This window comes from Anoplopoma fimbria, chromosome 2, assembly GCF_027596085.1.
Source record: "Anoplopoma fimbria isolate UVic2021 breed Golden Eagle Sablefish chromosome 2, Afim_UVic_2022, whole genome shotgun sequence".
Classification (NCBI taxonomy): Eukaryota; Metazoa; Chordata; class Actinopteri; order Perciformes; family Anoplopomatidae; genus Anoplopoma; species Anoplopoma fimbria.
In genome coordinates this window covers 25,833,608-25,848,180 of record NC_072450.1, presented here as the reverse complement: position 1 = coordinate 25,848,180, position 14,573 = coordinate 25,833,608, and the positions used below count along the sequence as shown (strand labels likewise).

At 39.4% G+C, this 14,573-nt stretch overlaps 1 protein-coding gene across 4 annotated transcripts in view; it reads right to left on the bottom strand.

The window, feature by feature from the left end:
• Positions 1–303: 303 nt before the first annotated feature.
• Positions 304–14,573, bottom strand: part of ntrk3b (neurotrophic tyrosine kinase, receptor, type 3b) — a 161,297-nt gene continuing 147,027 nt past the window's right edge. For all 4 annotated transcript variants that reach the window (XM_054614563.1, XM_054614561.1, XM_054614559.1 and 1 more), the window contains 2 exons: positions 4,706–4,864; positions 304–551 (listed from right to left, as the gene is read on the bottom strand). In XM_054614563.1, the coding sequence (XP_054470538.1) occupies positions 366–551; positions 4,706–4,864 (345 nt within the window). In that variant the 3' untranslated portion in view covers positions 304–365. The remainder of the gene's footprint in view (positions 552–4,705; positions 4,865–14,573) is intronic.

Here is a 14,573-nt window from a genome sequence, read left to right as displayed (position 1 = left end):
TTTAACTCTGATGTGTTCTCTCCATAATATAATCAAACTGTGGCCATTTTCCTATTGCCAGTCCACTTCCCTTTTCTTATTTTTGTGTATTTTTGCAGTTTTGAGAAAAAAAAAGAAGTCTTCTTTGAACCTGTACATCTTATACGCAAGTAAACAAAATGTAAAAGTGCGTGTTTTTTTGAATACGTTTTATCCACTATATCCAAAAGTGTTGCAGGCACTTAAGTCCTTCCCAAACATTGTAGGTGTTTTTCGACAGTGGAGTAGGTTGGTTTGGTTATTCCTTGATTCGCGTGGGTCCGTCTGTCTGTATGTCTCTGTTGTTCTGCTTGTCTGGCGAGGAACGAGGCCACCCCGGGCCGCTGCTAGCCCAGGATGTCCAGGTAGACTGGCGTGGCTTTCCCCATGGCGAACATCACCTTCTGAATGTCCTTAATGTTCAGTCGCTGCTGCGGTTCCCTCTGCCAGCAGCCCAGCATGATGTCATACACCTCTTTAGGACAAATCCGTGGCCTATCCAGAACCCGACCCTGGGTTATGCACTCAATAACCTGCAGAGGAGACAGGGCAGTGGAGTGAGACAGACGATTTTCACTGACTGATTGCTTTGGCTTGGCAATAATGAGAAACCGGTGACACTGAGCAGACTGTCCTTTGAGGTTTCAACTAATGAAACTGAGATGAAAGGAATAAACAGCCAGCTTTCACTCTTAAATTTCTCCAATATTAAAGGGGAAACAATATCTTTGTGCCACAAAACAAAACTAATAATACTGAATATCTGTGGGGAAGGATGTTTGAGATGTTGCTAAACGGGGTATTGATCATTTCTTTGTTGGACTTCATTTCTTTGTTGGACAATTTGTCTTCATTTTTTTTATGTCAATTCCAGGATACTAGCTCAAGGGTGCTTTCACACCTAACCTTACTGGTTCGGTTAAAAAATGAATCAGGTCTGTTTGCATGTTCCTTTGTTCTGATATGTAAGCTGTCAATCCCTGGTGAAGAGCAGCAACCAAACAAGGTGGCTTGAAAAGGTTGGTCGTGAACCGCTTCCAGGCAGACTCTAGTATGGTTCGTCTGGGATTTTTTTAAAGCAAACAAGTGATTTCAGCATGATTTCAAAAGCTCATCTACTAATAAATGAATCTGCTGATTGTGGAATCTTTTCAGGAAGCGGTATTGAAGTGTTCTGTATAAGACCATCTATATACCTTATTCATGCACATCAAGACGTATTGATGACAGTGCATATTCCCTGATAAATAGGTCAAAAATTGTGCTTGTATCTGACTTTGTATACTTTCGTCAGTTCGTTAAGTCTATTAAAAAGTGTGTGACAGTGATCCCCCAGTAATGAGACCAGAATCATTACTGTACAAGATGCCTAATGCACTTGTCCGTGCATTACCCAACCTTTGCACGATGACCTTTGAATGTGAAAAGGGGCTTTTGCACGGTACTGTCTCTACCAGTTGGCCAATAGCCATGAAATGCAAATGTCAATTGACAGTCTAATAATAGAAATATGCTTAAAATCAGTTATTACTTCGTGAGTGGTTTGTGACACCAAAAAACATAAATCTACACATCAGAAGCATTAAAGTGCTCTTTTTGACTCAATCTATTTGTTAGTAATGACTGTGGCTGCACTGATAAACTGCACAATTTTCTTTTCTTTTTTAGCACTGTCACCACATACAATTTCGTAACGCTTCAAACTGAAACCAGCTCAAACACTATGTTGTTTAAAAAAAAAAGAATGTCAGTGTAGGAGGCATAGAGTAATTATCATCAGTTTTGATATTATGGTGTCATGCAATTTCATGCTCTCAGAACAAAACCTTTGATAATCTACTGATATCTGAAGACTCATTTTCTGGCAAGAATGTACAACAAAACTAATCTATGTATAAATAAATATGATTTCATCGTGGTTTTTACTCAAGAGTGTCAACAACAGTAATAAACAACAGCTGGGAAAACCCTGTTCTATTGTTCCACCTGTTGCATCTGTTTACCGAGGTAAAGCACTCCTTTCTCTTTATTGTTACATTCAGTTTCTCATGTCTTGTCACCAAAGGATGAGACACCTGGCTGACAGACTGCCTTAAAACTTATACTGAGACATATGAAGCTTCTTTGCATAAATTCCCAGATCACAAACAAGTATTAATAAAGGCTGCATTGGTCCTAGCAACAGCATCGGGGTTGACATATTGTTAGAAATTCATCCTCAGAGTAATCATGAATGACAGAGGATCCAGCCTTTGGAAATGTTTTGACAATTTCACCAACTACCAACAAGGTTATTGTTATATATTATGCGGCAGAGGAATTCCCTGAATACGGATAGTTTACAAAAATGACACTTTTTAACTCCACACATTCTCCATCCTTGTCAACCTATGTTACCCACAATGCAACTCAACTGCTGATAGTTTGGTTGGAAGTTTTGGGGGGTAATACTATAACATACTATACAAGCAGTGACTTTGTACAACATTTTTCACATAGGTGCTAGTAATCCCCATACTTCACTATATTTCAGATGTGTTGTATTTATTGTTAATGTTACTCCACTTCATTTATTCTTACAGCTGTAGTTATCGGTTATTTTGCAAATTAAAAGCCCTGTACACCCACACAGGTGTTCTCATTTATCATGCCTGATTAGACCTCTGTGCTGGGAATAAGATGTCATCAAACTAGTGGTACTAATTATGCAGTTGTAGTGTGCTAACACATAGTACCAAACCAACTGCAGGGAGGATTGATGTTTGTACATGCCTACAATACTCTCAGGAGAGGTCATAAATAACACCTGAGGAGGAGGGAGTGGGACTATGAATGACCACTTAAAATATAGTCAAAATTGTAATATAGTCATTAAATAAAATAAAATAGTTATGAGCTTTGGAAATGGGAATTGTTTTAAAAACAGAAGAGCTTTGTGGTGTTTTAAGGTGCAATGTGTAAGATCAGGCCAGGATTTTAGTTTAAAACATTCAAAAAAATGTAACTAAAATAATCAATAGAATATTAAGTTGATACTGTGCTGACTTTGTGTTAAAGACATCTATGTATTGTTTTGCAGATATATATAATGATATGAGCATAGATAGATGTTGAATTTTTTTTTAAACTGATAACTGTTCATTTAGATCTTATGGACCCAATAGTAGAGGTGAAATGCTGACCCTTATCTGTTTGGAGAATGTGGCCTGGTATTACACTCTGTGCCTCAAATAGGGAGCAAATGACAATAATTTTTGTTCGTAGAAAGTTAAAACAAAGATTATATTTTGTATATGACCCCTCCAATGATCATAGAGCTGGTTATAAATGCTGTACCCAAGATTCAAGTCCAACAACTTAACAAGCAAATCAGATGGACAGGTAAGGAGGCCAGTCAGCAGGGTCACTGCTAAATGGAAAAAGCAGAGAATCCTAACATACTGTCCCCCTTTATTTCATCTAAAGTAGCTTCAGAGTTGTTAAAAACATCACATTTCTCACTGCCTGGCAGTATCCAGCTCCTCATTGAAGCTATATGGTGTTTACACTGAGTGAAATATGCAAACCCAAAAACCCATGTGTTTTTTCTTCTTCTATGTCTGCACCATTCAAACAAATGTCTTGTACATAAGTTTATAAACATTTCTCCCAGATTCAGTCTGACGTATTTGGTATCTTTGGAAACTTTGCGTTCTCCTCTAGAATATTACATAAACTTTTGTGAGTTTGAACAATGTTTGGCAGCATGGCAGTTAGTGATGTCTGTTTTTTTTCTGAAGAAAATAACAAAAGAAAGTGGTGGAGCCTATAGAGCCGAGAGGAGAATGAGGCCTGTTTGAAAACAAGTTCCCATGTTGCCTATTATTGTTCATCATAGTCGCTGATAAGCCATTTCTAATTGTTGCTGTAATGTATCATTAGGTGATGGACAAAGTGGAATAACTGAATAATAAGTACAATATTCCAATCTCGCACTACCTGAAGACAAAATTACTATACAGAAATAGATAGTGGATTTCCATTGTTTTGGCTTTGACATAATACAGTGCTCATCTCATTACATTGTGATAAGGTTTCGGCAGTGAAGTTTAATCAGCTGAGTGTTTCAGAGTGTCTCAAAAATCTTTCAGCTCAAGATACTCAAAAAAAAGAACTTATTGATGTTTCAATTGAAATACATATAAGTGCATTGCATGCCAGGTTATTCTTTTAGGTCAATTGAATTTTCTCAATATGCTCGCTTAACAAGAGTAATACTAATTAAATTGTATTGATTTAAAGCAGAGCCTCCAATGAAAAACCAAACCAATCATGGGTGTTATGTAATGCGGCATCTTGTCTGATGGCAAAGCGGCATCAATTTATCACCTCGTTGAGCGCACGCTATAGTCTCAGAGAGAATAAGGAAACAACACGAGTCAGTAGATTCAGATCCAGAATGGCAGTGTTCATTTAAGTCCGACATTAAAAGGAAGGCCGAGCTATTTGATTCCTACATTAAAAACAGCTCAATTAATATACTGTTTTTCTGTGATTTGAATTGTAGAAGAAGACTTCAACATTTACCATTGGATAACCTGGAGCTGTTGCTTTTAATGCGTGAATGTCGGCCTGCAGTACAGCCCTTCATAATATATATGTGCTGTATCTTGTGAAGGTTTATCTAAAAGCTCCAGGCTCTTTGTACCTCGTTGTTACCCAGCTGAAACCAAGGCTGCTTCCCATAGGTAAAGATCTCCCACAAGATGACTCCAAAACTCCAGACGTCGCTTTCCGTGGAGAACTTCCTGTACATGATGCTCTCTGGGGGCATCCAGCGGATAGGTAGCATGGTATGTCCTCCAACCTGAGGAGAGATAGAAGAAAGAGAGAGCAGAGGAGATCTTTATTGTACATGAAATGTTGTAGCTAAAGAAAACAGATTAGAAAATTCAATCATCAACACAACTCCCAGGCGTCTGGGGATTAACTGTCCTTGCATGTAGCTGATACGACGGGTTTAACATCTCATGAATGTCTGCTTTGCACTTAGATGTTGACACTGATGCAGTGCGGGAAAATGCTGACTTATCTGCCACCTGCTCTGTATGTATTGAAATGCGATATTCCTTAGGTTATGATATTTTACTGCCCCTTTGTTCTTGGTGAAAATTGGAATCTGCAATCACTTCTCTGCAGAAGTACTGGCACTAAGAAGGAGATGAGACTCAAAGCGTGGGATTGAATTTGTTGTAATCAGTGTTTTAAATAAATTGATTTCAACCAGAAAACTGCTGAATTTATTCTCAGATATATATCCTCATAATAAAGAAGTTTATTTGGCTGCAAATGTAAATGTCAGTGTTTAAACTCTACTTATGCACATGTTAACCCCTCGCATTCATATATAGGTTTGCATGAAGCAAGGTGCCAGCTGAGACAGGGGTGATATCAGCTGTAAGCTCTTTATGTCTTCAAACCAGCAAAACATGAAGCAAAGTCTCCCATGCTGTAAATCCAATGTGGCTGGCTACTAATCGATTAAACAATCATCCATTAATCATCCTCGCCTTCAGCTTCCATTAGCGGGCATTGTTTTAAAATCTATTTCCCATTCATGTTGGTGACTGTGCTTTAATGAGCTGGACAAGACTGATGGGGCAATGAGAGGTAAAGAATTGCAGGTTTCAGCTCAGAATGCTCGGACATTATTAATTACATTGATGATTGTGGAGCTTAGAGTCAAAAGTTGACGGATAATGCTATTAACATGCTGCTGTGATTTGATGTGATGCTTGCTGGAGCCACTGTTGTTTCAGCATGCTGAACCGCTGCTGTGATTTCCATCCATCTACAGACGTAGATGGTGTTTTGTAAGTCCATAACAGAATGTCTGGAAAGTTGACTGACACTCAGACATCAGAATCATTTTCAAAAGAAACCTTAATGCAAGTTTCACTTGCTAACTTTTTTCTTCTTTTAACTGTAACTAATGACTGCTGCAATGAAAACTGAGCAACTGAGAAAACTTCTTCTACTGAGGAAGACTATGAGATGCAGTGTAAGGCCGATACAAACAAAAAACTAGTAAGTGGAACTTTGAGTCATTTTATGTATTTTTATTTATTTTTTGGTCAAAGATCAGTTCAAAATGAAGTAAATTTTACATTCCATATCCACCAAATTTAATGGTGGTCACATTTCATAAGACAGAAATCGGGGAAATAGAGTAGATTTCTGCAATAAACTGTAGAACCTAGACACAGTACCAATCATACTTTATCATGAAAACAAGTTTGACATTTTTTATTTTAATTGTCAATGAGTTATTTTATAATTTGAAATAAATTGCAAAACTTACAATAATTATTGCATGGAATTTGTTGTCTCAACAACTACTTCCTTCCTATGTGATTTTTGTTGTCAATTAGTTTTCCTAAGCTGGTTCAGTTTGCTATTGTTATCTTGACATTTTTTCGAAATAACATTAAGACAAAATTTTAAGCCCATTTGAGGTATTTATCTCTAAGTTAGTGGAATTGTTAATTAATTGATTGTACTTGTATAGCGCTTTTCTAGTCTTCTGACCACTCAAAGCGCTTTGACATTACCAATCAATCACCCATTCACACCCATTCATACACTGATGACAGGAGCCACCATGCAAGGTGCCACCTGCACATCAGAACCCTAACTAACATTCATACACATACATACACACACCACAGGAACAGCCTGCGGGAGCAATTTGGGGTTAGTGTCTTGCCCAAGGACACACCGGCATGGACTGCCGGAGCCAGGGATCGAACTGCCGATCCTCTGATTGGAGGACGACCCTGCTCTCCACTGAGCCACAGCCACTCCTGCAGCATACAATACCTTCAATTTACACTTGCAAATTGTATTTTCCCCAGAGCTTTTGACTGTGTAACTGTATGATTGCCTTATTGAACACTGAGCAATGAAGCAATCTTCATCTACTGAGAAAGACTATAAGACGCAGTTGAAAGCTGCATTGACCCTTAGCATTATTTATAAAAAAAATTGTCAAGGTGAAGTTCAAAATAAAGTAAATTTCACTTTCTATATGCAATCAATTCGATGTTGGTCACTTTATTAAACAGAATTAGAGAAAAATAGAGTATATTTTTGCAATATATATACTAGGACCTATACAGTACCAATCCTACTTGATCATGGAATCAAATAATTTTACTACGATTCCAAGTGTCAATGTATTGTATATAACACTGGCAATACATAACAAAACTTACAACATTTTTGCATGACATTTGTTTGGCTATTACTTCCTTCCTAAGTTATTTTTTTGTTGTCATTTAGTTTTCCTTATCTGGTTCAGTTTTTTTACTTTTGCTGTTGTAATCATACATTCTTTGTCAAGATAGCAATAAGATGGATTTTTAAGCCCCTCTGAGGTTTTTTTCTCTAAGTATGGTGAAGTGCTCCTGCAGCATATCAGACACCCATCCATCCACCATCACAACCACCCATCCATCCATCCATCCATGGATTTGCTGATCAATCTATCCAACCATCCATTCATGAAGCCATCTATCCTTCCCAGCTCATTTTGTGTGCTTAAAGACAAAAAAGGAAATGAAAAACACACAGCATAAGCTCTGAAATCATTATTAGGACAACGTCTTACTGTAGCTGTATTCACCCTGACATGGTTCCTCCTTTCTCTACATCTGGGATACAACACAATCCCATTCATTTAATCATAATATACTCTTCTCCCAACTCTATTTACCAGCTCCAACATCTGTGTGGCATTTGGAAAAAGAAAAAAAAAAATCAACTCAAGTCTTACTAATTACCTCCTAGTTCCGTAGCTCGCTCATCGCACATTTCCTTTGAAAGTCAAACACAATCTCTGCGTGTCAGCTCGACGCAGCAGATGAATTGTCTGGATGTTTTAAAGAAACATGAGATTTGTCATTCTGCCAAAAGGCCGCTCCTTCCTGGGCATTTATAGAGAACGTCCTCTAGTTTGTACACTTCATCAAATTTAGTTGCTGAGTACAAGGCCTGTTTGTTTGCCTTTCCTTGTCCTTCATCTAGGCCTATAACCTCTGACGTCCTGGAATTGGGTTGCGCAGTTATTGGTACATCCATTTCTAAGTTTACCTTTCTAAGTTCTCAGTAACTATTAACTAACTAGTTTCAAAGTAGTGATTTATGAAATCTGGTTCAATTAAAACAATTAAAACCTGAGTATTTTTTATTAATGTATAAATCTGTTGATAAAAGCAAACAGTGTAATAGAAAATAACTGTAGCATAGCAAGCTGTAGCATAGCTTCCAAATATAACATTTTTAAGGGGCAAACAATATATTAAATTTAACTGCCAATATTTGGCATATGTAGCTTTGACTTACTTTTATCATCTATATGTTGAAATATGTGTGTGTTAGTAGTAGTCATGTAGTAGTTGTGTAAGTAGTAGTCATATAGTCATGTATTTCAGAATGACTGAGACATATTCCATTAAGCTTACATAGCCAACGTTAGTTGGTCATATACTAAACATTCCTTTTTGGGGAGTTTAATGTACGAATGAAACATCCCAATTTTAAAACATTAATCACTATTTTGATCAAGTGTGTCGCTCGTATTCCATTCCATTCCATTTTGTACTCTTCAATCTCGCTAAAAGGGTCCTACTACATTAGCAAGTTAAAGTAATGTCCACGAACAGAGTGTATCGAGACCAACTCAAGACCAAGACCAGACCTGTTCAAGTCTCACACTGCATGACACACTTAGGATAAAATATGGAACATGCAAACCATATAGGCACTCCTCAAATTGATCTGAAAGATCCAATCAACTTAACCATCTGTATAAAGCACTCCTTTCCTTTGTTTTACCAACCAATCTAATACAATACATTTTTTTCTATTGCCATAATGACCCTTGTAGCTCCTCAGTGTGGACTAGTTTTGAAAATCTTAAAGAAGCCAATAACTGTGTGTAGTGTAGAGTGTTTACTGCACAATCGTTTTACAAGCATGCGTGCCTTCCTTACATTTACCACAAATTGACAATTCTACACCTGGGGGTCAACAAGACCATTGGAGACCGTTTTCTGCAACAACACCTATATGCTGACTGGAAATCAAAAGCACGCTCCATTAACCTCCAGAATGTCCAACTTTTGGTCTTCAAAGTTTTTCAGCAAGACAAATGGTGGGCGTCATTAAACTTCCATTCTTGCCTCACTGAAAAACTGTCTGTCTAAACAAGTCAGTTAACACTGTAGTCAGTCTTTAACTCTTTCCTCTCTTTGAAAAAGTGATTAGATGTTAGTGGAACTAAAAATGTGACCGCAAAAATAGAGCTGAAACCTATATCAAATCCTCAGCACAATATGATTTATTTTCTCACATTTATTTTCATGTCCAGAGAGGGTTTACTGAGCATAGACTTATTTTCCATCCTGCTTCACATTAATACATTTACACACATTAATGCATCAGAGCCACTCAGTACAACCTTCTACTAAAATCCACCAGGGGTTAAGTGCTCTGCTCAGCTGCATCTCAGTATATTTCAGGGTACAAATGTGAGGAGAGAACACTTTTGTGTCGTTTTCCCTGGATCCTCCAATCAAGAATTCTGCTACTCTGTAACTTACCCAAGGGCACCTGAGGTGTTAGCAGAATCTCAAAGACAGAAATGTCCTTTACCTCCTAATTTTTGGAACTCTTGCCTGCCAGCTCAATCTCTGGCTAAGCAAGGAGTCCCAGACTAACTATGATCTACCACCACCCTGGAAAGAAATCAAAGCTGTTGGTCTCTTCCGTCACTGGTTGGACAGAAGAAATGGTAATTAAGAAAAACATAAATGTGAGAGGTGCTTCGAGTAAAGTTCCTTTTCTCTAAATCTTGAACAAACAGTATTTATTGAATTTTGTGCCTGCGAGGAGGGTTTGCAGCAGTTTTCCCTCTCGTTCACCCTTAATTTTATATACCGGGGTTCCATTGCAAGCTAATGGCCAAATGAATATTGACTTATACTCCGCCTGGTCTCATTAGACCTGAAATGCTTTCGTATTGTACACAACATTAAGCCAATATTGATGCAGAGACCAGTCGCCCCTGTTGTGTAAAACCTCTGGGCTGAGCCTAGCTGGGTGGGCTGAAAGTAAGGTGAAGGAGTTGGTGAGGGGGCTGTATACCAATCTGTCCCCCTGTGGAGCTTTATAAAGATTAAACAAAATTAATTAAGTTCCTGTTAGTCTAAATGACTTATCTGAGGTCCACCCAGCCCATTGCACGCAAGGCTAAACCTCATCAGATGCATACTAATGATTCAACCGCTGCTGCTGTGGAGAGGGGCATTAAAACTGGCTGACTCTCTGCTTCCCAAATGATTGCATGCTATCACCTTGGGTTTTTGTCACAAGGCTATGGCAATTAGCTTGCAACATGGGAGAAAAAAAAAAAAAAAAAAAAAAAGGGCTGAACACGTAATAAAAATAAAATAATTGCCCCAGTAATTATCCTCATCTTTCTCACTCAATGTCACATAGGGAAGCTGGCAATGCTCTGTGGGGAGCGAGGAATGAGTCTGGGGCTTTTTTTTTTTGTTGCTGTGTAAACTGGATTAGTGCTCTGCCTGTCCCACCGTGGCAGGGGATTGATTGGATTAACGGCGTGGAGAGCACAGCAGCATGGCAAGGGGATAGATTACTGGCCCAGTTGGGCTCTTCGCTGGGCGCTTCGTGGCCTGCAGGGAGCCCTGGGAGGCCCCAGACATTTTAAAGGGCCCCGATAACCATCTAGACTCACTCTCTCTCTCCCCACTCTAACCACACTGCTAGCTCTGCTCTCCCAGCTCAAACAGCGGCGAACACAAGTTCACTTTTAGAGGCTATGATGTCCATTAGGTTTCTACCTGCTGTGCCACTGCCAAGTGCAGATAAAGTGGTATCTACTCTGGCCGCAGTGTGCCAGTGGGTGGTGAAAGTTTCTGAAGGTTTTTAAAACACAAATATACACACATTCGCACACACACACACACACAAACACACAACGATGGCGACCATGCAATTTCACATTCAAATTCATAGCATTTAGCTCTCTAGACCAACTTGTGCAATACAATGTGTAGATAGATAGCTCCTTAGTGATGCTAAATTACTAGCAGTACAACCCTTTGGTTCTGTTTATTGTAACTATATGCATAGGAGGGCCGTCTGCATAGATTTAATTTTTTTTAAGAAATGAATAACAAGACAAAAGGTCCTATCTTCCACCCAGCGCAAGGCGGCACAGTGCAACTGTTTCAGACCGACGCACTTGTCATGTTCACTTCCAGCGGCCATGTTGTGTAGGTAGCGTGTTTTCCCTTTGCGCATAAGCTGACCTATTTTTCTCTTCTCCGATTTGCCCAATCTGCCATTTAAACAGCAATGCACCAGTTGCAGGAGCACCTGGCTTTTAAAAGGAATGGGAGCCTTACTTTGTGCCCAAATTATGCGCCGTTAAACTAGCAAAAGTGGAGTTAGACAAGTCTTAATTCCACTTGCTCCATGCACTTTAGAGGCTCTGCTATTGATTGTTGAAATAGAGCCCTTAGAGTATACCGCCATGCTAGCAGCTACATGACGCTTTAGCCTGCGTAGGCATAGCAAGTTTAATCTAAATGCCAAAGTCAGTGTGCTAACATGCACAAAATGTTAACAACATGTGACAGGTATATTTTGGAGCCTTAGATGTACTGGTAACCAGATTTAGTTTCCTTTGAACAAAGAAAGGCTAGCTGTTTACCATTGTTTCCAGTCTTTATGCTAAGCTAACTTAACTAGCTGCTGGCAGGAGCTTCATATTTTCTACAGAGACATGGGAGTGGCAGCAATCTTCTCATCGAAGTCTTGTCAATAAAGCTACTATGCACATTTCCCAAAATGTTGAACTAGCTCTAATGACTGCAGAAATACAAGAAATACAGTATTTACTGTGCACTTTAAAGCCAGATTTCCTCTGAGGTCAACCGCAGCACCTCCTTCATTTCTTAAGATTTACCTCTCAATGAACTAGTGAACATGTAAGACAGGAGTGCTAGGCAGGAAGAAAAAACAAGGCCCATGGGGAGAGAGAGAACAGAGTTTTTTCATCCCTTCATGCAGCAGTAATAAATATGGCCTGTGTACTCATTAGCTCCAAGCCGCATACAGTTTTGAGGAGCTTGTGCTTGATAAATAATGCAGCAGAGGAGTGTGTGTTTGATCCTTGGAACAGAAGAAACCTGGGGACCATTTTTCTTCAAAGCAAAGCAGTGCAGGTAAGCAGAGGCTTCCTGGCAGAGTCACAAAGAACACTAAGTCCTTGAAACTGAGTCATTAGATTATAAAATTGTAACAGTGTTTGATTAGTCTGGTTCTAAAATGCAGATTGTGGCCTCAAAACTATTTTGTATCCTGGCCATGTGTTATAATTGTAATTGTTGTTGTCTTCCTTTGCCTAACTTCTGTTTCTCATCACCATCCTCCTTTACATTCAGACAATGTTACACTCATTGAGTTGAAGAACAAAACCCTGCAGAATTCTGCAGAATTTGTAATATTCTCAAGCAAATAAGTAGACACTGGAAGCCTCTACATCTTATCCACTGACAGGAAACTATATGTCACTGTTTATAATTTGTCCGTAATGAGTTGTTTTGAAGTAATTTCTCTCCTTATCTGGAAGAACCAGGGTCTAACATGGCAGTTTACAAGCAGCTTCCAGAATGCTAAACTGAAAAAACTTTTGTGGAACTTCTTTTTAATGCCGCCAAGGAATTGAATTCAACACAAATTATAAAAATACAATTAATGTATTAAATCAGAGAGCAGATATCCTGGACACTGGATTCATCATAACCAATGAATATTGTACAAATGATACTGGGTATAATAAGAAAAATGACAGATGGAAATTAGCTGTCAAGGGCCATCACATTTACTGCAGTGCATTTTGTACTAGATACTCTGCACAAAGTACAAAGAAATCTGTCACTACCTTGTGTGAAAATAATGCGTATAATAATGATATTTGAGAAAACCTGCAAATTGACAGAGACCCTGCGTGAGCTCCCCTCCATCTGTCCCCTAGATACTGTTCCTGAAACATTTCTGGTAAAAAAAACAACAAAACAGTATTTCACTCTTCCTACTTTCATGCATAAATGACAGTGTATGAGCATACACTGTCATTTACCTTTCCTAAAAATACATAATTCAGTGCCTCACGCTCTGAACTCGGGCAAACAATGCCGGATATATTGAGAGTCAGTGGTATAAACCACCCACATGGGAGGCGCCACCGCTGCCATTGGGCTGTGCAGGTTCTGCAGTTGTCTCTTTTGAAACAACACAAAAGCGCATTCAGGGCAGGCGGAGCACGAGGATATGACAGATGGATGTGATTTAGGACAATATTCATCTCTTTCTCGAGGTTGTTCCCTCCCTGCTGCAAAGAGTCTCTGGGATCCCAGAGGGCAACAAGCGTCAATGCGACTAGTCAGCGATGGGAGGATTGTGTTCTTGGCGGGGTGATGCTATTTATAATCACCCAACACAGGGAAAGTGTCCAATAGTGTTAGGAGCTCCTTATCTCTGGGCTCTGTCAATATTCCTCTGTGTAGGCGGCCAGTGATCCTATCACAACGCACCAAACAGCAGCTTCACAAAAGGCATGCCACACACACACACACACACACACACACACACACACACACACACACACACACACACACACACACACACACACACACACACACACACACACACACACACACACACACACACACACACACACACACACACACACACACACACCCTGAATTCAAACTGACACTGGTCTCTTTTTTTTGCCAAATCCAAAATACAGATTTGCAAGACATATTCCTCACTGCAGAATGTGTGTGTGTGTGTGTGTGTGTGTGTGTGTGTGTGTGTGTGTGTGTGTATGTGTGTGTGCTGAATCAGAAAATTATTCAATAAATTATTCAATCACATAAACTTTCCTCAATAAATTCACCACTGAGTTTGATGGAGGGAACCAGCGTTTGACTGGAAAAACACATCTTTACTTTGGATCTTGCTGCATATTCCCCTTTCATCACACTGCGGTCCTTTTTTACCTGCTACCACCATTGTTACCGTGAGGGCAGATACTAAATACACATGCAGTCACCATCTGCTGAGTATAATGTGCTCGGAGGTCCACCTCCCCTCTCCACAGACACCCGGAGCAACCAGCATGAATCTCTAGTGTAGTGTCAAGGACATGATCCCTCAGTGGCTTCCCACTAATGAATACGACTATGTAGGGCTCTGCAGTCAGGCATTAAAGCTGCATTCCTGCAGTAGTAGGTGCGTGCTTTTGACCCACACCACCCTGACACTCCCTTATTAATATACTGCATCTTTAGCCAACAGACAATTGATCTAAGAGCTAATAGATTACAAAACCAAGCTCACACAGTTCCTTGTTTCCGAAGTTAATTCTTATATCTGTTGAAACCTGCAGCTACTCTTATTCAGTCTTTTGGACAAACACC